This window comes from Lobosporangium transversale (genome assembly GCF_002105155.1).
Source record: "Lobosporangium transversale strain NRRL 3116 chromosome Unknown BCR41scaffold_42, whole genome shotgun sequence".
Lineage (NCBI taxonomy): Eukaryota > Fungi > Mortierellomycota > Mortierellomycetes > Mortierellales > Mortierellaceae > Lobosporangium > Lobosporangium transversale.
The window spans coordinates 341,806-366,580 of NW_019029020.1; the positions used below are offsets into that span (position 1 = coordinate 341,806).

At 42.8% G+C, this 24,775-nt stretch overlaps 8 protein-coding genes across 8 annotated transcripts; 7 read left to right on the top strand and 1 right to left on the bottom strand.

Annotated features, from left to right (window-relative positions):
- Positions 1 to 305: 305 nt before the first annotated feature.
- Positions 306 to 2,632, top strand: BCR41DRAFT_360405 (WD40-repeat-containing domain protein). Its single transcript, XM_022025354.1, has 2 exons — positions 306 to 716; positions 827 to 2,632. Exons 1-2 carry the CDS (start codon positions 453 to 455, stop codon positions 2,624 to 2,626), a joined length of 2,064 nt encoding a protein of 687 aa, XP_021877970.1. The 5' UTR covers positions 306 to 452; the 3' UTR covers positions 2,627 to 2,632.
- A 611-nt stretch (positions 2,633 to 3,243) lies between these two features.
- On the top strand, positions 3,244 to 4,938 carry BCR41DRAFT_360407 (band 7 family-domain-containing protein). The gene is made up of 4 exons (XM_022025355.1): positions 3,244 to 3,370; positions 3,905 to 4,326; positions 4,431 to 4,573; positions 4,673 to 4,938. Exons 1-4 carry the CDS (start codon positions 3,286 to 3,288, stop codon positions 4,842 to 4,844), a joined length of 822 nt encoding a protein of 273 aa, XP_021877971.1. The 5' UTR covers positions 3,244 to 3,285; the 3' UTR covers positions 4,845 to 4,938.
- Positions 4,939 to 5,023: 85 nt separating this feature from the next.
- Positions 5,024 to 10,135, top strand: BCR41DRAFT_360409 (armadillo-type protein). The gene is made up of 17 exons (XM_022025356.1): positions 5,024 to 5,128; positions 5,291 to 5,413; positions 5,499 to 5,557; positions 5,658 to 5,766; positions 5,889 to 6,088; positions 6,221 to 6,364; positions 6,487 to 6,680; positions 6,752 to 7,561; positions 7,657 to 7,943; positions 8,022 to 8,393; positions 8,486 to 8,909; positions 8,998 to 9,050; positions 9,140 to 9,268; positions 9,353 to 9,454; positions 9,539 to 9,655; positions 9,736 to 9,800; positions 9,906 to 10,135. The coding sequence occupies exons 1-17, from the start codon at positions 5,096 to 5,098 to the stop codon at positions 9,997 to 9,999; spliced, it is 3,315 nt and encodes a 1,104-aa protein (XP_021877972.1). The 5' UTR covers positions 5,024 to 5,095; the 3' UTR covers positions 10,000 to 10,135.
- Positions 10,136 to 11,305: 1,170 nt separating this feature from the next.
- On the top strand, positions 11,306 to 12,407 carry BCR41DRAFT_399810 (hypothetical protein; the record flags this gene model as incomplete). Its single annotated transcript, XM_022029095.1, has 2 exons — positions 11,306 to 11,523; positions 11,672 to 12,407. 2 exons carry the CDS (start codon positions 11,306 to 11,308, stop codon positions 12,405 to 12,407), a joined length of 954 nt encoding a protein of 317 aa, XP_021877973.1.
- A 491-nt stretch (positions 12,408 to 12,898) lies between these two features.
- BCR41DRAFT_360413 (cytochrome P450) lies at positions 12,899 to 15,197 on the bottom strand. The gene is made up of 5 exons (XM_022025357.1): positions 14,562 to 15,197; positions 14,455 to 14,477; positions 14,187 to 14,361; positions 13,277 to 14,042; positions 12,899 to 13,169 (listed from the first exon to the last, which is right to left on the bottom strand). The coding sequence occupies exons 1-5, from the start codon at positions 14,968 to 14,970 to the stop codon at positions 12,989 to 12,991; spliced, it is 1,554 nt and encodes a 517-aa protein (XP_021877974.1). The 5' UTR covers positions 14,971 to 15,197; the 3' UTR covers positions 12,899 to 12,988.
- Positions 15,198 to 17,650: 2,453 nt separating this feature from the next.
- Positions 17,651 to 20,796, top strand: BCR41DRAFT_373742 (hypothetical protein; the record flags this gene model as incomplete). Its single annotated transcript, XM_022026809.1, has 2 exons — positions 17,651 to 19,278; positions 19,422 to 20,796. The coding sequence occupies 2 exons, from the start codon at positions 17,651 to 17,653 to the stop codon at positions 20,794 to 20,796; spliced, it is 3,003 nt and encodes a 1,000-aa protein (XP_021877975.1).
- Positions 20,797 to 21,017: 221 nt separating this feature from the next.
- On the top strand, positions 21,018 to 23,877 carry BCR41DRAFT_388998 (hypothetical protein; the record flags this gene model as incomplete). The annotated part of the gene is made up of 2 exons (XM_022028072.1): positions 21,018 to 21,429; positions 21,839 to 23,877. The coding sequence occupies 2 exons, from the start codon at positions 21,018 to 21,020 to the stop codon at positions 23,875 to 23,877; spliced, it is 2,451 nt and encodes an 816-aa protein (XP_021877976.1).
- A 139-nt stretch (positions 23,878 to 24,016) lies between these two features.
- Positions 24,017 to 24,651, top strand: BCR41DRAFT_360418 (hypothetical protein). The gene has a single exon (XM_022025358.1). The coding sequence runs from the start codon at positions 24,186 to 24,188 to the stop codon at positions 24,408 to 24,410; it is 225 nt and encodes a 74-aa protein (XP_021877977.1). The 5' UTR covers positions 24,017 to 24,185; the 3' UTR covers positions 24,411 to 24,651.
- Positions 24,652 to 24,775: the final 124 nt, after the last annotated feature.

Sequence of the window (24,775 nt, forward strand, 5' to 3'; positions counted from 1 at the left end):
CTCATCTAGTTGATATAGGTTCTTGGCGACACTTTTGTAGAACATGACAACATATTAGACTGAAATTGAAATTGTGAAAATTGTTGGTGGCTCGAGCACCAGGATGCTTGTGATTGGCCCATAATTAGGACTGGTTTAGGATGGCGAAATTTTTTTGATTCATTTCTGATGCGATTGCGCCATCCTATCGCTCAAAAAAATTCGCCCAAACGGAGGCTGTGTGTGGAAGGGACTTGAATCTTGTCCCTGGCATCTGTTTCTCTTCATCATTCTTTTTTTTTTTTTTTTTTTTTTTTTTTTTTTAAAAAAAAATCTCCTTCGTCCATTCTTTTCATGATTTTTCCTTAAAATTACCCCTTCATTATTTTTACACTTTCTTGCTTTCTTACCGACTCTTGCCATATCATTACCATCTCTTCTTATCATTTGTTCCGTCCGCTCTTTCAGTAGACATGAACTACGATTCCCTTCTAGACTCATCCGAGTGGCTAGCTCCTTCGCTCTGCCTCAATGCCGATGCAAATGAAGACCTTGCACCTGTTCAACCTACAAAAGACAATCTATTACCTGCCTCTTTTCCCACTCTCACCTGGTCTAAACAATCCTCTGATATGAACAATGCAGAAAAGGCAGAAAAGCGACTGTGTTATCGGCACAGACCAGATTTGCGGTCTAAGCGAGCAGCGGACGAGATTCAACTCGAGGCATTGCAACAAGTATGTTTGAGTTATGCTTATACTCGTACTTTGTCTTCAACGCAGTATCAATTCGAAAATGCGACTGAATACCCAGTATTAATATTTTACTTTTGTTTTGGCGTCTATAGGATATTGGGCGTCTGCCACAGCAAGATCAACAAATCATTTCTCATATTTGGTCTCTCTTCGGATCTGCACCAGCTGGTCATCGTCAGTTGGTTCTTAGTGGTCTGCTTACCCAATGTTGTGTTCCTCAGCTTTCATTTCTTTCAAATCACCTTCAGCCTTTACTCCGAATCGACTTCCTGACCATCCTTCCAACCGAAATTACACTTCGTATTCTTTCTTACCTTGATGCCAAGTCGCTTTGTCATGCAGCCCAAGTATGCAAGGCATGGAGGCGCTTAGCAGATGATGATGTTGTATGGCATAGAATGTGTGAACAGCATATTGGCCTGAAATGTACAAAGTGTGGTTGGGGCCTACCACTCTTGGAAAAGAAGAAAGTTAGATCAAGGCGTCAATCAGAACAACAACGCCAGCAGCAACAATTTCAAGCAAGTCAGGACAGTCAAGATGAAAGTGATCTAGAGATACACCCGTATGTGGCTCATTCACTGCCATATCAGCCTGCGTCAACCACAGCTTCACTTCCATCCCCCCCGGCATCCCTCTCTCCTACAGAAGAACGAGTATCATATAGCTGGCCTGGCAGGCGGCGTAGGGCATCAAGTGATTTCGAGAATAGGGGACGACTACTGAAGCGTGCTCGCAACGACTTAAGGCCATTATCTCCGGACTCCGATGACATAAGTAGCTGTCCAACGCCCTTATTCCAATCTCCAGAACCGCCAGCTAAACCTTCAGGAGCAACAAAACGGCCATGGAAAGAGATTTATTCAGAACGCCTGATCGTTGAACGCAACTGGAGGAAACGAAATTGCAAAGTGAGGGAGTTCCGTGGCCACACTGATGGAGTCATGTGTCTACAATTCGATGACACTTTCCTTATCACTGGGTCCTATGATAACACGGCCAAAGTCTGGAACATCGAGACTGGCGAGTGCCTTCGCACTTTGAAGGGACATGCTCTTTGTGTGCGAGCACTCCGCTTTGATGAAGCCAAGCTTATTACAGGATCCATGGATCGCACTCTTAAGATTTGGAACTACCACACTGGACAGTGCATTCGCACTTTACAGGGCCATACCGATGGCGTCGTCACACTTGATTTTGACTCACGTATTCTGGCTTCTGGATCGGTAGATTCAACAATCAAAATCTGGAATTTTGCGACCGGAGAGTGTTCAACACTCAAAGGGCATACTGACCTTGTCAACAAGGTACAGATTTATAAGAAGACTATGCTCTTCTCTTGCAGCGACGACACTACTGTTAAGCTTTGGGATATTGCCTCTAGGGCCTGCATTAGAACATTCACTGGTCATGTTGGCCGTGTGCAATCCTTGCAAACCTCAAGGGATGCATTGATCTCTGTTCTCGCAAATAGGCGACATGTCAGGTCGACTAGTGGGGCATTATCGCCAAAACTCCTCGAAAGTGGTCGCCAGTCACCATCCTATGACGGTACCTCATCTGATGGCGAGATGCGGACAATGATGCCTATTGTTGTAACTGGCGGGCTTGACAATACACTCAAGGTTTGGAACGCAGAGACAGGAGAGTGTCTTAATACGCTTTTTGGTCACGAAGAGGGCGTTTGGAGTCTAGCCTTTGACAAACTCCGTGTTGTCTCTGGAAGTCTTGATAAGACAATCAAAGTGTGGGACACAGAAAGCGGTGAGTGTCTGTACACACTACCTGAACCAGAAGGCCCCGTCACTTGTGTGGATCTCGGAGACACTAGAATTGTGGGAGGATCAGCGAATGGCAATGTTCTTATGTGGGATTATGGTGTTCGTTTGTAGTCAGAGTAAATCTTTTATAAAACTGTATTTTATTTGTAAAATAAATTGTATTTCTCCGATTCGTGGAGCATCAAAGTAAAGTTAGTTTAATAATTAATGGGTGGATAGATTATTTCACTACAGATGGCAAAAGAGGGACTGACGCATATTGCCAACCCTGGGCGCCACCGAAAATTGGCTGTTTGTATGAGAGACTGCTGGCATGACAAGCCTGTGCTTATCGGGTCTCTTTTGAAAGAGAACCCGGGTCAAGTAGACACAGGCGATGTTTTCCGCTTCGATCACGTTGCGGCCGAAGCAGATTTGGCAAACTGGGATAGTATTTTGAGCGCGGCTTCGAGGAAGCTGCATTGGGTAGCTCACACTGGTAATCTAATGGCCAAGATATTTTGTTTATTCGAACCGTCGTTGTTATTAACAGTGATGATAATAATACACCATTCAAAATCATCGAATTACCCGCTACATCAAGTGGCGTATATGGATGGAAGCTTGGTAATGGTATTTGAGTTACGCAAACAGCTGCTCATCTAGTATGCGCCACCAAAATTACAAGTGCGGCAATTGTGATATCTCAGCCACACCAAGGAATCTTGTAGCGTGCTCATTTTTGCGAAATCATTAATCCTTCTCATACCTCTCGTATAAAAACACGCACAATGTCTGCCATTCTCAACACTCTGACTAAAGTCGCCATCCCTATTGGAGCTACTGTGTCATTCTTACAGTACAGCATGTACGATGGTAAGCTCTTTTTATACGCAACCAAGCATCAAGACACAATTTGATACAGCTCGGCCTACCTAATCCCGAGAATGCACTGGGAATCCCTACTACTTTCTCTCACACGTTTCTGAAAAAACTGGAATACTGTCCTATCCTTTTCAATTCAACACTTCAACAGTTTCCGCTACTACCTAAGAACCAGGGATCGTATCAACAAGGGTTGTAAGACGACCCACCCTTTAAATGTGGGGCATGACTGCCCTGAAAACGCAAAATTATTGGAGGGCACGTAAACATTGTGGCTTACGAAGACCAATATTTGAGACTAGATTGGCGGCGTATGTAAAACCAACAAAAGTCTGACCATCCTGCAGAAACATTAGAACAATATATTTTTAAGACTGGTGACTGGGATCTATATTTGAAATAGCAGCCGTTTTTTTCACTAGAGAATGATGGCTTTGGCGAATATCTCTTAGACAACTTGCGTTATTAATTTTTTTTTTTTTTTTTTTTTTTTTTTTTTTTTTAAAAAAAAAAAAACAATAATAGTTCAGGGAGGATACCGTGCTGTCATTTTCGACAGGCTAGAGGGAGTTAAGCCCAACCCTGTGGGCGAAGGTACGCATTTTTTGATCCCTTGGCTGCAGCGCGCCATTCAGTTCGACGTCCGCACTAAGCCCCGCAACATTTCTACAACAACCGGGTCCAAGGATATGCAGATGGTGACTTTGACTCTTCGTGTCCTTCACCGCCCTGATCTCAAAAATCTTTCTCAGATCTACCAGGGCCTCGGATTGGACTATGATGAACGTGTTCTACCCTCAATCGGTAACGAAGTCCTGAAGTCAATTGTAGCTCAATTTGATGCTGGTGAATTAATTACTCAGCGCGAACTTGTTTCCTCTAAAATCCGCGAGGACCTCGCCAAGCGCGCAAGAGAGTTCCATATTGAGCTTGAGGACGTTTCGATTGTAGGTATAATGTTCTATTCTTTGACACAAGTCGGATAATCTTAATGTATACGACGACCACTACTAAAAATTATTTTCTGTTTTGTATCTTGTCTGCATAATAGACCACTATGACATTTGGTCGCGATTTCACCAACGCTGTTGAGCAGAAACAGATCGCCCAGCAAGAGGCCGAGCGTGCCAAGTTCATTGTCGAAAAAGCAGAACAAGAGAAAAACGCCTCGATTATTAGAGCCGAGGGTGAAGCGTACGTTAGTTGTAGCCCACCTTATCGTCCAAGCTTGGCTCTCATTTATGACTGTTGCTAATTCCATTTTTTTAAAAATATTTTCCTTCATTCTTCAAGCCATGCTGCTGAGATTATTTCCGCATCTTTGGAGAAGGCTGGTGCCGGATTGATTGAGCTTCGTCGTATTGAGGCCTCCAAGGATATCGCTGGCACCCTGGCCAATGCTAAAAATGTTACCTACCTCCCTAACCAGAAGGGTAACAACATGTTGTTGAATATCCCTGTTTAAACATAGCATGGGGGTTTAGGGACGTCTGGACAGGAGGAGTTGCAGGGCTGCAACCGCCTAAAATTGAATTTTAGAAACATCATTAAAGCCAATCATTTCTTATGAATGTTGTGACAGCTGGTTTGTTTCAGTGTTGAATTAAAAGTGAAATAGAAGGTTGACTATTGCCACGGTATCACCACAGGCTCATCGGTTTGTTCTTGACATTCAACGATCCACATTTCTGGCGTAGTAACAAATAGAAAGTCGTCATGGCGGTTCCGTCGCTTCTCCAACTTGAAGAGGCATGTCACATGGATTAACTCCAGTCATTAAAGATCATGGTTGCCTCTGCAATCCGATTAACAATTGGGACTTTCTTCTTCAGACTATGGATAATACAATGACGTGTTTTCGATGTGGCAAAAAGCTTTCAATGATTTTAACATATTTCGGGTCCAATATAGGTGATCCAACAATTTTATGCGGGTCAGGATTCAGCTTACCAAAAATCGGCACAGGAGTATCTTCATAATTTGCAAAAGGAACCATTTGCTTGGGAACTGGCGCCTCGTCTGCTCTCATCTCAGGTACATTTGACAATCCTACATATAATCATTTTCGTACCTTCACCACGTTTCAGCAACTGAAACTACTTGTAACTCCTTCGAGTAGAGTGAGAACAGTCAGTTTTTTGGTGCACATACCTATCAAGTCAAAATTGCAAGGGATTGGTAAGCTTTTCGGTCAGAAATGAGGCATGTGGTACAGAAAAGGTGCTTCAGGAAGATCTCATCAATAGTCCTTACAAACATTGTTTGCCTCATTACACAGGAAAACAATTCCTGAGGATAGGATTGAATGGGTGCGCGGGGAGCTAATTAGATGGATTGCTCGCTACTCTAATGGGCCAGCTTTCATCCGAACAAAGCTATGCTTGGCAGTAAGTCACTCGTTTGAGTAAAACGTTTGATTAACCCCCAATTGATGTCTATACTCCCTGGCACTGAAAGTTACTTGCCTGATTTATATCAACAAAAAAAAAAAAAAAAAAAAAAAAAATAGCTATCGGCATATGCCATTCGTGCTGTTCCCACATATTGGTCAGACTTCATTCGCAGCTTCTACCAGGACCTTCATGCACATCTCAATCAAAATATTGATGGTGTATTCATGTCACAGCAAGCAATGGAGGCTGCGTTACTTGATTTTATGACAATTGTTGCTGAGGAACTTAGTCGTGCTGAGATTGAACCCATGCAAAGGTTCGAAGACTTTTACTGCAATAATAGATCGTAGTTATAGGCGGTTAGATACCAGGAAATGAAACCGATGTTACTGTGGTTATTGAAATTACTCTTCCCGTTCTTATGTCCTACACGATCGAAAAACAATAGGAGTCGGTTGTCTGGCGAAGTATCGACAGGTATTCCATTGATCATGTCCTTTATTCAGAAAATCCTCGTTGGCAACGATTCCGCATCTAAACAGAAGGCTCTTATATGCTTCAAGAGTTGGGTTCAGTATGGAGTCGCTTTCGAGTAAGTCTATTGCCCAGTATATAATTTGGAAATACCTTCATATCTACGTACTGCTTGAAAGGACCAAACTCTGGTTATTATTCACAAGAAACTCATTGTTGATGTCTTCAATATGTTGGCAGCGTAATTCAGCCTGTTTTGGGTTTGGCATTAAACTCCTTGCTGCATGACGAGACATTCGATGCTGCAGCAGATGTTTGGTCAGAAATCATGTCTTCTACAGCTGCGGCAAAGCACCAAAATACTGTCTGCGAAGGCCTGATGCCGTGCTTTGCAAGCGAGTGGGCGAGGGCTAAACATCTAGAGTCTATTCAGGGTATGTATAGCTGTGTTATTATTAGCATGGTATATTCCAACTGTCTAATCCCTTTTCTTTTCCAATGTTAGCTGAAAATGAAGATATCAGTAAAAGTTTGTGTCAGCTCCTGTCAACGTTCGGGGACAATTTTTCAGATTGGATTGCTGCCAGATTCCTTAGGTCAGATATTGTGGTCTACCTAGAGATGATGATGGGTTTCGCAGGATTCCCTGGATACTACGCCGAAGATGAGACAATTAGTGATTTAACTCTCAATTTCTGGTATATGCTTCAGGAATCCTTAAGTGAGTTACAACCTGATGACGCAGATGATGAAGATCAAGGCGGTATGATGAGTCATGAAAGCTTGGATGATGACCGGCATGTAATCTTGTCAACCATTTCGTCTGCGTCCTCCATCACTGGTCTGAACAAAGAATCCCTGCAAACAATCAAGGAAGCCTCGGTCCATGTTTATACCCGATTAGCAGAAGTTCTCAGGAAAAAGTTGGAATATCCACCACACAAGGAGTGGATATCATGGGCGCGAGACATCAGACAGGAATTTACTGGTCACCGACAAGAGATTGCAGATACTTTGATCAACTCATACCATGTCCTTCATGATCAGATATTGTCGCTACTTATAGACACATGTATCATTCAGCTGGACGAAATTGGAAAAGTCTCAATATCAGGTAGCGACATTAATGAAAACTTACCGCTAGAGACGGCTTTTCTGCATCTGGAAGCGACTCTTTATTGCCTGAAAGCTTTATCAGAGGTGGTACCGCATAGTGAGAACATACAACTGCCTCGCTTCTTCAGTAATCAAGTGTTTGGAAGGCTCCCTACAAATGTCATATGTCGAGCTCGTGAAACTGCTCTGGGCCTTGTTGGTAAAAAATGTCGCGAACTTTTCTGCCGGAGCATAAATCACTAAAATTCATCCAAGAAGTACTTAGTTTGTGATTCGTTCACTCCGTTTTAATAGGCTCCTACGCAGATTGGTTCAAATCCCACCCTCAATTCTTGCTGTCGAGTTTAAACTTTGTCATTCCAGCTCTTGAGGTTCCTCAACTAGCACCATATGCAGCCAAGGCTCTCAAGAATATATGCGATACATGCCGCGAGTTGCTTGTGGAGGCCATTGATGCATTTATGACTGTGTTTGCGAACGTAGAGCGCGCTATCGATCCTGCGATCAAAGGCAGCGTTGTTTTCTCAATCGCGACTGTCATCCAAACTTTGCCTGTGGAACGCAGCATTAACCCACTTGTGGTATGATAGGCGCCTATGTTACTCAAAGATGAAACTGATTTACCAGGCCTTGACCCTAACCAAATGCTTGATGTCTAGGGCCTATTGGGTGACATCTTTACAAGATCAAATGAATGTCTCGAAACTAGGAAGCAGCGTTTAGCAACTGGCGGTAACGAACTTACCGCTACGCATCATCAAGGTGCTAATGGCGAAACAGAATTGGAGCCACTTTCAGCCATGATGTTGCAGCAGCTTGAATTCCTATTGTCATGCTGCCGTGGACTCCAGTCGCCACTTGAAGAAGAGATCCGGACTGAGGACGAAAGAATCCAGATTTATCAAAAATCAATAGAGGATAGGAACAAAGTACTAGCTACAGGAGGCATGGCAGTCGAGTTGACGCGGTCTATGGAGCAAGTTATCCAAGGAACTATCATGGTTTGGCCGCATGAACCGATAATTATTGAGGTAAAAATATAGGGTCGTCTGTAAGAGTTTGTAACTCCATAAACTGCCTATCTACTCACACTGAAATAATTCCATTATGTTGCGCTATTTAGAAGGTGTGCCAAGTCGTGAAGTCCATGATGACAGTATCGCAATTCTCTCCGCTGTATCTTCCGTTTCCCACCTTAATCCATATTGTCGAAACCGGGTTTCGACAGCATGCTTTTCCATGCTGGCTTGATGCAGCTGCTAAGATTGTATCTGTGTATTACTTTGAAACTACTGGAGGTTCATTATTTTCCAAACTTGGGTCTGGTGCTGCTGCGACTAGTTTAAATGAGAGTTCAGCCTCAAGTTTATTTGACCGTAATGGGAAATCATCCATGGTGCAAGTAGTGGATTTGGAAGCCCATTCAAACTCCATTAACATGCCTATTAAAGCAAGAACTCAGGCAGAACTAGAGAGTGAGACTGTGTTCACACATTTTCTATCAGCCCTTGTGAGTCGTACCATGGAAGGAATACAGTCTATGGCGAGTATGTTTTATCCTTGTTTTTATTTATTCTTTCTTTCTTTTGCAGAAAAATGATCTGAAGTCTGACACGAATATTCCAAACAATCTAGACATGGAGGAAAGCCCGGACATTGTTCACTCATTCTTTGCAGTTCTATCGCAGGTATGAGGCCAAATGACTTTGACTCAGTTTGCTGCGATGTAGCTTTGCATTATGCTATTTTAAACTGAATACTTACCATCGTGGTACAGTTCGTTCGCCATGCACCGCTTGCATTCTATAGTATCCCTCCAGAGCAAACAGATAATTTGATGAACTTTGCCATAGCAGGACTTGCCCTCCAGGAACGCCTGGCATTAAAGGCTACATTATTATTCTTGGTAAAGCATGACATTAAAATAACTATGATCATAAATGCTTTTTTAATGCAACTAATTTAGGCTTGTCATATTGTTATCGAGCAGGTAGAGTTCGTTAACCAGAACCATGACTACCCTGCGTTGCAGCAACGAGTAGATGCACTCATGACCCGGATAGGACCTCAGATGATGCGTGGCATTCTGTTTGTGAGTTGTTTTTTCGCGCTCCCTCTATTATGCTATAATAATGAAAGATGACCCGTTAAACTTACCCATCTGTCTTTGCCCTAGGGTATTGGTGGACATGTTCCTAGGAGTATGGTGCCACAGTTGAATGATACGCTATACCCACTCATTGGAAAATATCCTCAGCAATGCCGTAACTGGATGCAGTCCTTACTTGCAGAGGTAGCATAGAGTCCTTTGCTTTGATGCTTATTTGAAAAATGCAAGCAGTCGAACTCACCCTGTTGTTATTTAAACATTAGCCTGGCTTTCCGTCCAAATATGCAGATCAAGCATCCAAAGAAAAGTTCATCAAAGGCATCATGGGGTATGTACATTATTTAAAACCCTGTATTTAAACAGAAAATAATATCATAGATATTTGTATAGTTATCAATTCTTGGCCAATTTTTTCCACACTATGGCCTGCTAGAACTCGGAGCCCCAAACGGTTTAAAGATGAGGTTCATCAATTCTCCAATAAGTGTCGGCAATTAGACGGATCTGTGTTTGGCTCTGCAATTTAATAATTTATAGCATCTTCCTTTTCTGGAGGGACTCGTATCCAACCTACACATGCTTCCCAGCTTTGAAACGGATCATAGCTCCAGCATAATCAGGACACTGCTTATATGAGACTCCTGAATGAAATAAGTAGTTCTGCGTAAAATGGTTATAAAAGGCCTCTTTTCCTTCTTTTCGTTCTTTTGAATTGTTGATTATTTAAGAATCCTTGCTACCACGTCCGGAAATGATTCTAGGATATATGTCGTAGAATTTATTGGTTTTGTAATTGCTGTTGGAGTTACACTATGGTAGAAGTTTGAGGGGATGCTGTCCTCCCATACTGGAAAATGTAATGCCAGCCTTGTTCAGGCCATAAAAAGTCCGGGCGATGACAAATGGGTACTGTCATTTATGGATCTCTTAAGTACGTTATTCATATGTTTAGTGAATCTATTGGTTCTTTTCTAGTTCCTATAGTTTGCTCTGGTGAAGCACAAGACCGCGGGAGATTCTGTCCCCCAAATGACATGTAAATTTGCCACAAAGCAGGGTGAATAGCATCTTTCGTCTTTCAAACATTTATTTTTCTCTTTGGGAATAAAACGAATCTTATCATTAATTACCGTAGCTATTGTTTTTTATCGGCTTCAACTAAGGTTTCGCACAAATGCTATCAAAAAACCTTTTAGTGGTGTAGCCCTTGCTAAAAGACGTATACATCTTTTGTCAGGAAACGGAAAATAATTTACTCAATTTAATATACTTTTGGTGATGACTCAATGTCTTATCCATCGTCATGGCTCTCTTCCATGAACTCGGTTTCAGTATTTCAGGTCTCCTTGATTCTGACATGCCTCTTAACTACCGCTGACCAAAGTTAAGTACTCTTCAGTGCCTATAGCCGTATTAAAGCATCGAAGCAAATGCACTGCCACAAGGTCGTTTCTGGATCCAACTCGCATATTCCAACAAGCTTTATTCGAGCTATGCATCGCTATATAAAAGAGGTATATATTTATCCTTATTCCGCAATCCTTATCATACCTCCACCGCCCCTCCCTTTTTCTCCTCTTTCTGGGAAACACACAGGTGGAGATCACAAATCAAGAATGCTCGCTTTTACTACAGAAACAAGCGCAAGAGCGTGCTCTTGCTCTGGATGAATTGCGGTGACTGATTGCATCGAATCTAAGCCTGGACAATATAGCGGCATGTGCACTCGTCTCGAAGCAATGGCACCAGGACTGGAACCCAAGGTTATGGAGAGATATCCGCACGCATGTGCACTGCGATTTTATACGTCATGGTCACGGTTAGCACCTTAACATGGTCAAGCCTAAGGATTCCCAAGACCGGGGAACCATCATAGGCCACTGTCCTAATCTACAATCCCTCAAATTTGTAGACTATAATCTGACACCTGCAGAGTTTGACTATCGAATATTTGGGATCCAGTCAATTATACTACCATCGCTGCAACAGTCTCTATCCGCTTCCACCACCGAAGGTCAACAAGAAACTTTAGAGCCACCACATCTTGAAACGTCACCTAATCCATTTACAGATGGCTCTCGGGCAATTAACGGCGGCTTTTGACCGATAGTCAATTATTTGAACTCCACTTGCCACCCATTGTTTGTGAGTTTATCTTGCCGCGACTCATTCAGGCCGGTCATGCTGGTTGATATCAAGGGCTAGAATCGTTTTCCATGGGTCGGGCAGTTATGTTCTACACTTGTATCGAAATGCCGCCAGAAAGAACCATTTACGTCAAGCTTTCGAGTTCCCAAAATTAACTAAATGTTCGACTGGTGATATTGAGGTCATTGACGATGTCGGTATTAGCTCTGGAACGACTTTTGAACGAGATAACAACAACCATACGGACACATCTGACTTTCATATCAGCACTCCCCAGTATTCCCTAAAAAGCCTTTCGATTGCACCAGCTACAGGGCCTTTGCTTGAAAGCGTCATTACACATGCACCTTATCTCACATGCCTTACAATCTACAAAGGCAGTGAGCAAGCTTTAACTCGAGCCATCCCAAAGCTTTGTCCGTATCTTATCTCCTTGACTCTAAGATTGGATGGGTATAGATATGATGATCATGTTTGGGACCTTTTATTCCAGGGGCTTCCTCAGCTAAAGGAATTCAACATCACAGACGCAATTTTGTCGACTAACACTCTTATGGTCCTTACTCAGTTTTGCCCAAAGCTCGAGTCCTTTAATACGGACGATGACTGTAAGGTGTCATCTCCAGGCATCTCTTTTATGTTAAAGAAATGTCTTGCACTAAAAAAGCTCAGTCTGGATCAGAGCTACGGTGTCGATCTATTTAAGCCTATTACTATTGCTGCGCCTACAATCAACACTAATAGTAACAATAATGGCAGCGGTGCTATCGAGAAAATTGCTCAGTAACCGTGGAGAGCTCCTCTAGAGTCGCTCCGCATTGATATAATTATCCTGTATGGCGAGGAAGAAAACAACCTATTTCGAGAACGGATGCGACAGCTACTAAAACTTGAAAAGCTTGTCATCACATATGCGTTCAAGATGTCTGGGCGAGCATTTTTCATAGATAGCGCTACTACTATCACCGGAGACAATGGGAATGGTCTACATGTGAACCAAAAGACCGAAGCAGATGGGAAAGATGGCGGTAATAATGTTCTGTGCCGTGGCTATAGTTGCTGTTACCCAGATTTGGAATATTTAAATGTGGGGGGTTTCAGGGATGAACAAACAAAAATGCTTATCAAATTTGCGATAACCATGCCGCGATTGAATACTTTCAGGAAGAAATTGAGCAGATGCGAAAGAAGCATTTATGACGAGGATAAGGAGGACTATTGCCAGGACCTCTTTGGCATGAACGTTGAGATAAAAAAAATGATAATATACGAAATATGGTTTAGAGTAACTTCCTTAGTAAAAATGGCAAGTTATTATTGTTATTACTATCCTTAAAAGAGCTAATTGGGAGAGTATTGAGTTATAATCTAGCTTGTCTGGGAGTCAACACGATGCCTCAGTCTAACGGGCAAGCCATGAGCCATAGGCAAGGTCAATGATGGGTGGTAGGCAGGCTCCTTGTTAGGCTCCACCAGCTCGAATGTAAACTTTTGCATAAGCATCGACATGACTGTAATAGCCTCGATCGTTGCGAACTGTTGCCCCAAACTACATAAATAAATAAGGATAACGCGGTTATAATCATGATATTAGAAAATTGTAAATACATGATAAGACGGTTTAAAATGAAGTAAGGCAAGAGGAATTTTCCTTACCAAGTGCGAGGCCCCAGATGGAAGGCTACAAACTTTGCTTGTGAAGGCTTTTCTCCTGTGAGCCAGCGCTCGGGCTTATAATCGGAAGCATCAGGGCCCCAGATAGAAGTACTACGGCCCATAGCCCACGAGCTCCATGCAACTTTTTCGTTCTTGTAGACTTTGTATCCACCAGGCAAGACATCATCCTCGACACAGGTCTTGATGTTCTTGGGAACGGAAGGATAGAGCCTCAATGCTTCATGAAAACAAGATTCTGCGTACTTCTGCTGCTTCGTGGACTCATATGTAGGAGCCCCACCTTGAAGGATAGTGTCTGTCTCCTCTACCAACTTTTGAACGATATTCCTATTGGCTCCTTGACGGTGTATCAGATAAAAAGTCCAAGACAGTGCCTGTGCGGTGGTATCACGGCCTGCCAAGATAAAGTTGTTGAGGGTATCCTTCAACATTTCGTCTGTCAAAGGTTCGCCATTTTCATCTGCGGTTTCCATAAAGAGCTGCATCAGGTCCTTATGATCTTTTTGGTTGCCATGTTTACGACGGTGACGGATGACACGATATGCAAATTCATTGACGACCTTGGTATCCTTGTCCACTTGATCCAATTCGCCATTCCACCAATCCTTGAGCTTCCAGATAGGGATCATTAGACGTTCTGAGAGCGCATGATTTAGGCGATCGAAGGCCGCAGCAAATGGTACTTCATCGCCGGGTTTAGTGAGAGTCCCGAATGACTGGCCGAACGCGATCTCACCGAATGAATCTTGATAGCAAATGAATAAACATATAAACAAAACAAAACAAAAGCAAAAAAAAAAAAAAAAAAAAAAAAAATCAATGCTTCTATTCAAGTATAATAACAAGCTCGTCATCATGGAATTTTTCAGCATCGTAGTTGACTACTCACCCAAAGTATATTTATAGAACAAGTCTTGTAGGTCAACAACTTCACCGGAATCAGCCTTTTTGGAAAGGTAGTCTATGACCAACTGTGCCTCTTGAACAAAGACTGTGCTGGTGTAGTTACGGAATGCTTTGACGTTAAAGATATGACTTGCAACTTTTCGTTGCCATTTCCAGTGCTATTAAATATGCAAAATTGATGAAATACTGATTAGAGGCACTTATAGAAGGGATTATAGCCTCTAAGACGAGGAAGTGAAAGTCATTTTTACCTCGCCGTCTGCGCCAAAGATTCCTAATATGCCCAAAAAATGTAAAGATTAGATCAATTTATTTCTATACTCCAACACTTTATTTTATTTTATTTTATTTTTTTTACCTCCACCAACCAAGGGTTCCAACGCCATTCTCAGATGAGGACCCTTCTCATATGCCCAAAAGTTGACTCGCAGCACATGGTCAACCATCTCTGGATCCGCGATGTTCAACACACGACCAACACCTGGAACTGTCAAAGCATAGATTTTGCCATAGCGAGCATGATTGGCCGTCTGTCTCTGCAAAAGCTGGTTTCGGGGAAAGAAAATGACTTGAAGCAAATTTCCGATCAAGGGAACAGCGAGTGGGCCAGGAATATCAAACCGGCTGGGTAGGCCATAGACTGAGTTGCGGTATTTGAAGATGATGTAGAGTAAATAAGCGCCAATGGCCTTGGAGACATTGGATCGAGTCAAGAGCTGAGCTAGCAAGCGCTTGATCTGCGAGGTTTGAGTTAATGCAGTGGACATGACTAGAATAAATATACTGTGCCTTTGTATCTGTATAAATGAATATTGTGTATGAGATAAAAGAATGAGAAAGTAAAAAAAAAAGGCGAGCCGAGAAAGTGAACCGGCTGACTTTTTTGTCTGTTTCAGGAAATAAAGATATCAAGGATACTCCACGTTTTTTTTAAATCCGATAAAAGAAAATAGGTGAACAGAAGGGTTGAGTGCTGTGGAATAAACAAGACAAGATAGGAGAGAGATGTGCGTTTAAAGGATGTGTGCTTGGTTTATATATTAGTTGACAAGGCTCTGAGAGCCGACCCATGCGAAACGAAAATTTCGTATTCCGATCGATCACTTTGGCTTTATAAAGCATCATTGCCAGGTTTGTATAATATATAGTGCTGCCTTGACTTCGCAATGGCTCGCATCGCCCTGCTGCGTTGACTTCGCAAGCTCGCATCACCCTGAATGACTTCAACGAAAAAAAAAAAAAAAAAAAAAAAAAAAAAGCTTTCCTCATTTTAATAAGCTTGAATTGTCCAAAAAGGAAATCGTCCTTACACCGGGAAAAATTCAACCGCACTGTATCACTCAGGAAATATCTTATCCCATCGTTCCGTCATTTTGAGGTGTAGTTACAGCAGGTTTTTTTTTAAAAAAACTTGAATGTTGGACAAATGCAGTATTTGTTTTTTAACTGATCAAAGCAAATGCAAGATAATTTTTACCACGCTATCCTTACAACAGCGCCCTTGGAGAAAGGTTGGACAAACCTTCATCCTCCACAATATTAAACACAGTACGAAGAATAGATGATGAAGATGCACGACTGAAAGTAGATCCTGATATCGATAAGATACTCGTCCTTTAAACTCATCACATTCCATGACTAGAACAATTCACAGGGACGTTATTTAAAGTCTAATATACATACATGTATTAAAAAAAAAAAAAAAAAAAAAAGTGGCCATTTTCTAAAGTCCAGGTACGTAAAAGCGAACGAAGATTTAAAATACTGTTAATCAGGGACGCCATATGAAAGAGTCGCTATCCACTTGTAATGTGAGCTAAATGGGATCCCATATTTACTCTCGAAGCAAGCGAGAAAAGAAATGTCCAATGGTATTACCAAGAACTTTATACTCGGCATCAGATAAATTTTTATTTTCAACATTCCATCTCCCCACCCTGTTTTCCATGAAAAGTTGGACCCGCCACCCCAATTCTAGAGTGTATTACAAACACGTGCCGTCTTTTTTTCAGACTTTTCGTAGGTCAAATACGCGTCTACTAGGCAAAGCGTGAAATGTACCAAATGACTAACTTCTACAAGTAAAACGTTTTAATTCCTTATCTAGCATTTAACTGCTTTGCTTAGTAGCTCCTTGACTTTATTCTTTCATGAGAAACATGCAGAGATGGCCAAGGCACCGAAACCTTGACTGGCAACAAATGTTCTGATTTTCTGATTGGCTGATGAAGACAGAAAAAGGAAGGGTTTTCATCCGTGCATCTGAAAGATGCTGTCATTTGTAAAAAGATAACCAAAGGACACAAATCTTTGATCAAATGTGAATATGCCGAACAGTCTGTTTTCAGCATAAAAAGATGGATCTAATGACGACTGCGATGTGTCTGACAGTGAACATTAGCTGCAGAGGTCAGGTTAGGGTGCATGGGTCGCTTGCCGATGTTCTTGAATGAAACAAGTGTCCGAGAGTAGAAAAAGTGGTCCAGTGAGAAGGAAGATTAAAAGAGAGCAAAAAGAATTTTTAAGCTATCAGGCTAGCCTCGGGCAAAAAGATAGATGAAAAATAAGGATGCATGGCATGAATTCAAGGATCACTAAAGACTTAAAACAGCTCAATATCACTATCTCCATTCCTCTTAGCGACCCTTTTTAATTGTTTCTGTTTGTGTCTCTTTTTGGTGTCTGTTCCCCTGGCTCACAGAAACACTTGTTCTCTTTTCTTCTTTTTCCTCGTTTTCAACTATAGAACAGCATGAGCCTTAGCATAGACTGCATTCATCTGTATGTCCAGCATGTCTTGTTGTCGTATTGTCTTTTCTCTCCCCGTCTGTGTCTGAATATATGTGTTTCCGAATGTGTTGCTTCTAAACTGTTGCTTCACAACCTTGATCCATTTTCTTGACATCCCTCTGCCTTTCAAACACCTCAACAAGTAACAATAACAATACACCCTCCAAAGCAAAGCACACGGAGAGTGAGAGCGAGAGAAAAGACAGAGAGTTGTTTCCGATGGTTTCGCACAGGCTTCTGACAAAAGCTTCTTCATTCTCTCTCGTCAAGGATCGTTCATCATTTTTCTACATAAGGATCGCAGCTTCTTCTGCTTTCCTTCTCCTTCCCTCAACGCTTCTCCTGGGACGCAAACCCTAGCCCTTTTTTCTGTCTTTTTTATTGTACATACACACTCCATTAAAATAGAAATCGACCCTATATTCCTCACCACCCTTCTGATAGTCTCCTCTTTCCTGTATATATTTATTTCTCCTCATTTGCTTCCCATTTGCTTCTCATTTGCTCTTCATTGGCTCATTCAACATTTAGTTGCAATCTATTGAAGAGAAGAAAATTTAGACCCTGCAGTAAGTCAATGTGCTCCCAAAATAAATAGTCCGTGAGCACAAAATAAAAAGAAACTCATTGTTGATCTCTATCTTCATTGTCTTCAGTATGGTGTTAGAAAAACACACAAACGTGACCTGGTTCACTCCTTTGACAGCTATCACGACAAAGGCGAGTGCTTCGTTGAGGCTCAACAATGATTCCCTTCTTAATACTCCATATGAATCTGAGCCTTCCAATGGAATCTCAAAGTCAGTCATTGATCTGTCTAAAGATCTACACTGTCCTTCACAACAAAATCAGAGCCTGACTGTGTATGGCCCTGTGTTCAACGCCAATAATACACGAGCAGGACATACTATCGCCATGTGGCCTGTGTCTGAGTCTACGGCCACTTCCAATAGCCAGCAAGAATTAGCCTATCCCGACGATTCAATCCTGGTCCCAGTCAAAAAAAGATGCGGCTCTTACGCTTGCAAACCAGAAGACGAGAATTCGTTGTTATGTGACGAATCAAATGGCTCAAATGACTATGAATATGGCCACTATAATGTTTACAGTATGTACTCTGCTACAAATATACCTTTGGAGCTATTAAATAGCATCTTCTTAAACCTACTGTATGTCCCAAGCGACAACCTCAAACGACTGGCTGAAGAAAGGGATCGTGCCAGAGTCATGGCTGGCAAGCGATCTTACTGCCATACCGGGCTTATGTCGCTGTCACATCATCTCCAGCCGTACCTCATGGATATCGATTGGCCTCACAATGACTATATTGCTGCTAAATACACTAGGCAGGTGTTAAACGAGCAATACCCCCATCAATACCACTCATGCCAGTGCTATTCGCCCCATCAAAATGAGAATAGATTGTACAGCTGTACTTTTTATGACCACTACCATCAACAGCAGTTAACAAGTAATCAAAGCCCCTTTTGGCCTGCTCCATCCACCTCTGGTAAGGTGGACCTCCACGATCATGCCAATCAAGGGTTCGAATACGGCGACGAAGACTCCGAAGAGTATGAGGATTCGGAAACTCACAGCGGTGACGGAGCCAGTCAAAGTAGATCTCAGGACAAGGAGCCAACTCTAAATAACATGATGTCAGACCTTACTGTCGAGCATCAGAATAGTGTGGCTGGTTGGGAAACAGATCACAGCGAAGACAGCGATAGTCTTGGCTATTCGAGCTCAGAAAGCCAAAACACTCGATTTGAGCTCCAAAGGATAAGTTCAACTAGCTCTTACTCGAATGAATCCGAGCCTGAGGACAGCAGTAGAACTCCCAGTGAAGGTGGGAACACAACTGATACGGAAAGCTTTCTTTCGGATTCGTCAACAACTATTGCTAGTCCGTGCAGCAGTAGCAGTAATGCAGAAACAATCACACAAACCTACTATTCTCGTCGCATCCACGATAGTTCCTTCATTGGATCCGCTTTCTGTACAAATCTGCCATTCCTATCCGTACCTCATAGGCGAGGTATTAACAGAGTAGATGATGATCTAGGACAAGAAGAGATGATTTACCAGCTTCACCGTGACCAATACTTTCATCCCACAACACACACATCCTTGCGATCCGATCTATACATTTGTTCTCTAGTGAATCGTCAGTGGAGAATTGCAGCACTGCAGCTTCTTTGGCAGAGTATCGTTTTAGATTCGGAAAGCTGCCGCATAGAGCCCTCAGACCCCTGTTTCTGTTGCGGAACATTCGAACAATCAAGGTAATTTAAACAGATCATAAGCCGAAATGTAGTTTTTATGTCAGAATACCATACGCATTTTTAATGACTTTTTCAGTTGAGTGTATTCACTTTATGCACTGTTTCTTCCCTCTATATCTTAATATCCTTATCTTCCTAAACAGAGCTGCTCGGACGCGTCTCGAGGCAATGTTGGATAGTTATTTAGAAGTTTATAGCCTAGACCTTGCAAAGTGCGTTCAAACCGTAGAGCTTGATTTACGTGTGTTAATTGGAGGCTCACAGGTGGGGATCATAGCTCGTATTCTCAAGAGACTATCTCCATTTACGCATCTAAGGCTGATATGGACAGATATAGAGCCCCCAGAGGATGTAGCAAGGAAATTTGCTGGGACAATGACATCACTGAGTCCTCAAATTCGTCACGTACATTTTTCTGTCGGATTTGTGATTTCGAAAGTCTGGACGCGAGAGCTTGACAAAATGTTGAAGTTAACAACGATAACGCTAGAGGACCTAGGAAGTATGGATAGTATTGAGCACGACTGGTCTAGGATCGAACGTCTTAGGATGAATGCTGTAATCCCTTGTAATATCTTTGGATACCCTGCTACACCGGCACTTGACCCAGCACATCTGACCTACCACATAGCGACAAACGCAATTTCAGGGCAGGCGTGGGAGCTAAATGAAAACCAGGTAGCCTTTGCTGATGGGCACACGTCCAGCTCGGTAGCGCAACCCATAGGGCATCCGCAGCTTACAGAATCAGCTGTTTTGTCTTCTGGTTGGTGGCGATGGTCAAGCTTGCGCAAAATCGAGATCCAAATGCAGGATACTATCCTCCCGCGAGAATGGCTGCAAGATTTGACAGCTGTTATTGCGAAAAACTCTGCCGTTTTGAGGAAGAGACCACAACAAATTGTAGCTTCAGGCTTCGATGCTTTTACTATCGATTCGCAGATAGTCGCTGACCCGCAAATGGCTGCCACTACTTCTTTCACATCCCTAGGCCCACCATTGGAAGTCCTTAACATTGATTGTGAAGTCTCCCATCCACATAAGGATATCTTTTTTGATCTCATCCATGCTTGGGGAGATCAGCTCAAGGAATTCCACTTTACAAAAAGCGCTGAGCTGACGGATGACTTTTTCTTACTATGTCTCCAAAACATGATCAGAGTCAAAAAACTAAGTCTACGAGAATCCAGGGGCATCACAGGCGAAGGTTTCAATCCCATTAGTAGCTGTTGCAGTCCCGACGGCAGAGGCAGCAATAGTTTGTACACAATAATTTGCGATGACAAAAATAGCAATACCATTTCAGGCCGCGTACCCTTATTAGAGCCAACTATGGGTATGAACCAAGCGTACCTGCATAACTCCATGCACAAGCCAACTAAGACGTTTCAATGGCGACGCGACTTCCTGGAGCTTAATTTGGATCAATCGCGCGTCCGCAGCGATTTCTTAGACATGCTTAAGCTTCATTGCCCATGTGCACGATACACAGTCCGTGAAGTCCGCCACTATCTGTAGCGCTGATGTTCCAGTATGTACATGTACATTTTGTCCATAGTAATAAATGTTTCAAAAGCTGAAATATATGAGCTTTTCTGCTCCTTCTCTCAATTACCATTATTAAACCATCCAAAGTTGGTCTGTATTATTGCACTGATAGAATATCAGTTGTATCCAGTTCCCTTACCCCCTCCCCCACAAAAAAAAACAGACTTTTTTTTATCTCTCCTTTGATCCCCATGGTAGTCAAGGATAAGATAGTGCTCGAGAGTGGGCTCTTCTGGAAATTGGCGATCAAGCCCACACAATTCAAAGGATACTTCTGTGAGCCAGTAACTCGCCAATTTGAGTCAGAGTTGGAGCCATGTAACCGCCATGATTACCGTTGGAGATGCATTTTTACCGAGAACATGATTAACGGCAAGACCACCATTGATATTGTAATCCAGCCTGCCCAGGTCTCTTCGGCACAGTCGCAGAGAAGCCAGCAGCAGAGATCTGTCAACCATGAGTCTGACTCAAATGCAGTAATGAGTCAATCTGAAGGCGGTTGTTTGGGACAGGGAAGGGAGTCGCGTCAAGAAGCACAGTCGCAGCTGCGATTGCGAGAACATTTTGTTGCCAGAGGAACCGAATCGCTAGAGGCTAATGGTAACGCGCAACAGCCTTGCCAGCGCCCCGCAAAGATACACTCTGGCCCTATACAAGAAAACGAGCTACCTACGCCACCAAGGATTCGGTATTCTATCATAGCGATCCACACCCCTAAACAATGGGCACCTGCAATTTCTACAACTCTCAACCATACCACTGATGATGGCGCATCTATTCATGGCAAGTGCATCCACTCTCTCTTTTTTTTTTTTTTTTTTTTTTTTTTTTTTGCACAGCTGATCCTGATCTGCTGATCTGATAGGATGCATACAAAAAGGGTAGCCTATCAGTAAAGGATCTGATGGTTTGGTCCACAAACTGAGTGTGCTGCACAAAAGAGGCTCTATTTAAAAGACATGACTCCCCAAATACATATATACTGAGGCTCCTTCTTTTACTTTTATAGTTGGCCTTGATGCCGATGTAATTCTACACCGTGGTATGTATCATTTTGAAATCGTTTTTCTCGAAGACATTTCATCTTATCAAGTTCCAAGCCTTTGTTCATGCCATCGAATCCTGGACTCAATGTTCCATGAGGTCATCGCGGAGCCAATACCCGATACTACCGGCGCCGATATTTGGTTTGAATTTACTTCAGAGGATTTGGCTCGGAGCGGTCATGGTAATGATGATGATCGAGGCAGGAAGGCCACGACAGTTGTGGGTGCTCACATTAGCGTTCTCTCGCGGCACAAATATTTCGCTATGTGGATTGAGCGAGAAAGGGAGATGCAGAAACAGCGCCGACGCCAGGAACTGGATGAAGAGTGGCGCATACATCGAGAGAGTCAATGGCTCCTTGGACAGCATCGGCAGCATCGGCATCAGCAACAATCACCAAGATATGGCATAGATGATGAAGATGAATTAATACAACATGGATATTCTCTGCCGTATGGGGATCTAAAATATCAACAAACATTTCCAGCGCTCGAACAGACAACCCATATATCTTCATCTTTTCTCCCACATCCACAGTCGCGCTCATACATTAAGGAATCAAATGAGACTGAGGGTATAGACCGTAGGATTACGTATCCAAGTTTTACTCCGACAACCTTATCGCACATTCACACACAGCTGCTTCCAGCATTAAGGATTCCAGTCAAAGATATATCCTTGGGCACGTTTCAAGTCATTCTATATTTTATATATATGGGACGTATTGGCATTTCAAAACAACAGATAGCTGACATTGACTCTTACTGGAATGAAAACGCCGAGGAATATCGGCTTCCAGAAGAGGACAGTGACAATCTACAGAGTCTTTTGGAGAAGGGTTGGTCCGCATATCGCCAGTATGATGGATCCAAGGTTGAAGACCCTAGAGGCTATCCATGCTGGACCCCAATCAATCTGCCCCCACTTAAACCTTCGACAATAGCTGTAGAAGACTATTCCGACGGCGATGAAGTATTTGGTAAAGTTGCTGGTACTACTGATGACGATAACCGTTCAGGGGGGCGGACATTTACAGCGCCACTCTTTGCTGCGTCTGATGGGCCTGACTGTAGTACTAATAGGCAAGGCAATACTCCATGTGTCTATACCTTCCCATCCGCGTGGATGTTTTTGCCTTGGATCTCTTGTACTCGTGGAAAGCAGGTTTTTCTAGAAAATTTAGTTGATGAGCAATCAAGATCGCCCCAAGAGGGAAATCACCACTTTAATTTGCCTTCTACAACTTCACAATTGCTCCCTCAGCCTCTTCTTGCATCTCGTTCTGCGAGTTGTTCCTGGGAAGACCTTTTAATGGCCTCAACTCTTTATGAAATACAGGACCTTCGTGCGCTGGCCATTAAAGCGGTGGAATGTCATAGTCAGATGACACTAATTCAGGCATCGATCAGTAGCCATATGGCTGCAAAAGTAGCCCATAATGGCTTTGATGAGAGCACTTTGGATCTTCAGCTGGCTATATGCGAACAGAACTTACGTGCCTTCCTAAAACTCTATCGGTGTCCATTACTAAAGGCCAGTGGCGAGGGTCTAGCTTCCAGAACAGGGGAACCCCGTCATGCCATGTATCAGCGTGAGCAAGATTTAGATGGAGTCCAAGGGGAGATCCGCACAAGGCCATGGTGGGGAACACGAAAGGATCAGCAGCAAAGAAAAGATATGGAAAAAGGATCGGAGCAGGAGCAGCAGCAGCAGCAAGAACAGGTGAAAGAAAAAGGCCAAGAGTCAGAGTCAGAGTCAGAGTCAGAGTTAGGGACAGGAGAGCCAAAAGTCCGGGGTTTTAAAAATGAAAAAAGTGACCAAGTCGGACAAGATGAGCATCAACAACAACTGAGATCAGCACCTACGTTAGAGGCCATTGAAAAGGCGTTTGCGGCGCCGGAATGTGATGCAGCCATTGACGAGCTCTGTGAAGATATTCAAAGCCACTATCAGCCCTTGTATGATATTATGCAAATGCGATATTGCACTGGAACTGAGTAAAAATAAAAATTAGCATAGACACACATTAATGAGAGGCAACAAATAAAGGCACAGGACTTGTGTTCTTATCATGACATCTGTTTCCAGAGATGCTTTATTGATTAGTTTTTATTTATTTTTCACTTTTGCTAATTTTTTTGTTGTAGTATACATTTTTTTTTTTTGAATATCAGAAACAAAGGATGAAATGTTGTTCTCTCATCCATGGGACGTTTGACAAATGTAATGATGGTGATGATATGAACAGCAAGATAGAAAGAAGAGAGCAAGTTGTCATCGAGCAAGCATCAGTCCCAGGTTGAATTAATATGAGACTATGTTTATTGCTCACGGTCCGTCATTTGGTTTGGTTGCTGTTGCTGCTTAAGCTGTTGCTTCTTTTCCGCTGCTGCAATGCGATTGATCTCCTCCTCCAGTTTATCAATCTTAATCCATCCCACAGCCCCATCCTGAACTGGTTCAAGCATGACCCAGCCACTCTCTTGGCCAGTCGTATGCTCAATGCATGTCCATGGGAATACTTCATCCAATGACTCCTCGGTCCTTGTCAAAAGATCCTTGCGTACCACACCTGGTGGCAACTTCTTCTTCTTTGTCAAATTGCTGCTACTCAAATTGCTATTAGTGATTCCCGCTCCGGACGCGGGGTGATAAGACGTCGACACTCGATTTGCCTTCTTTGCTACGACTGGTTTTGGTTTCGATCCAAATAATCGGCTTTTCTTTTGTGACTTCGCAGCTGCTACCGCTGGATTGGGTAAAAAGCCCTTGGGGTCCCTATCTATGATAGGGTTTCGTATCAAAGACGAGGAAGACGAGGAAGACGATGAACCAGCATTACTCGCAGTTGTAATTTGTTTGCCAGATTTCATGATCTCCTTACCATCTGATGAGGTCG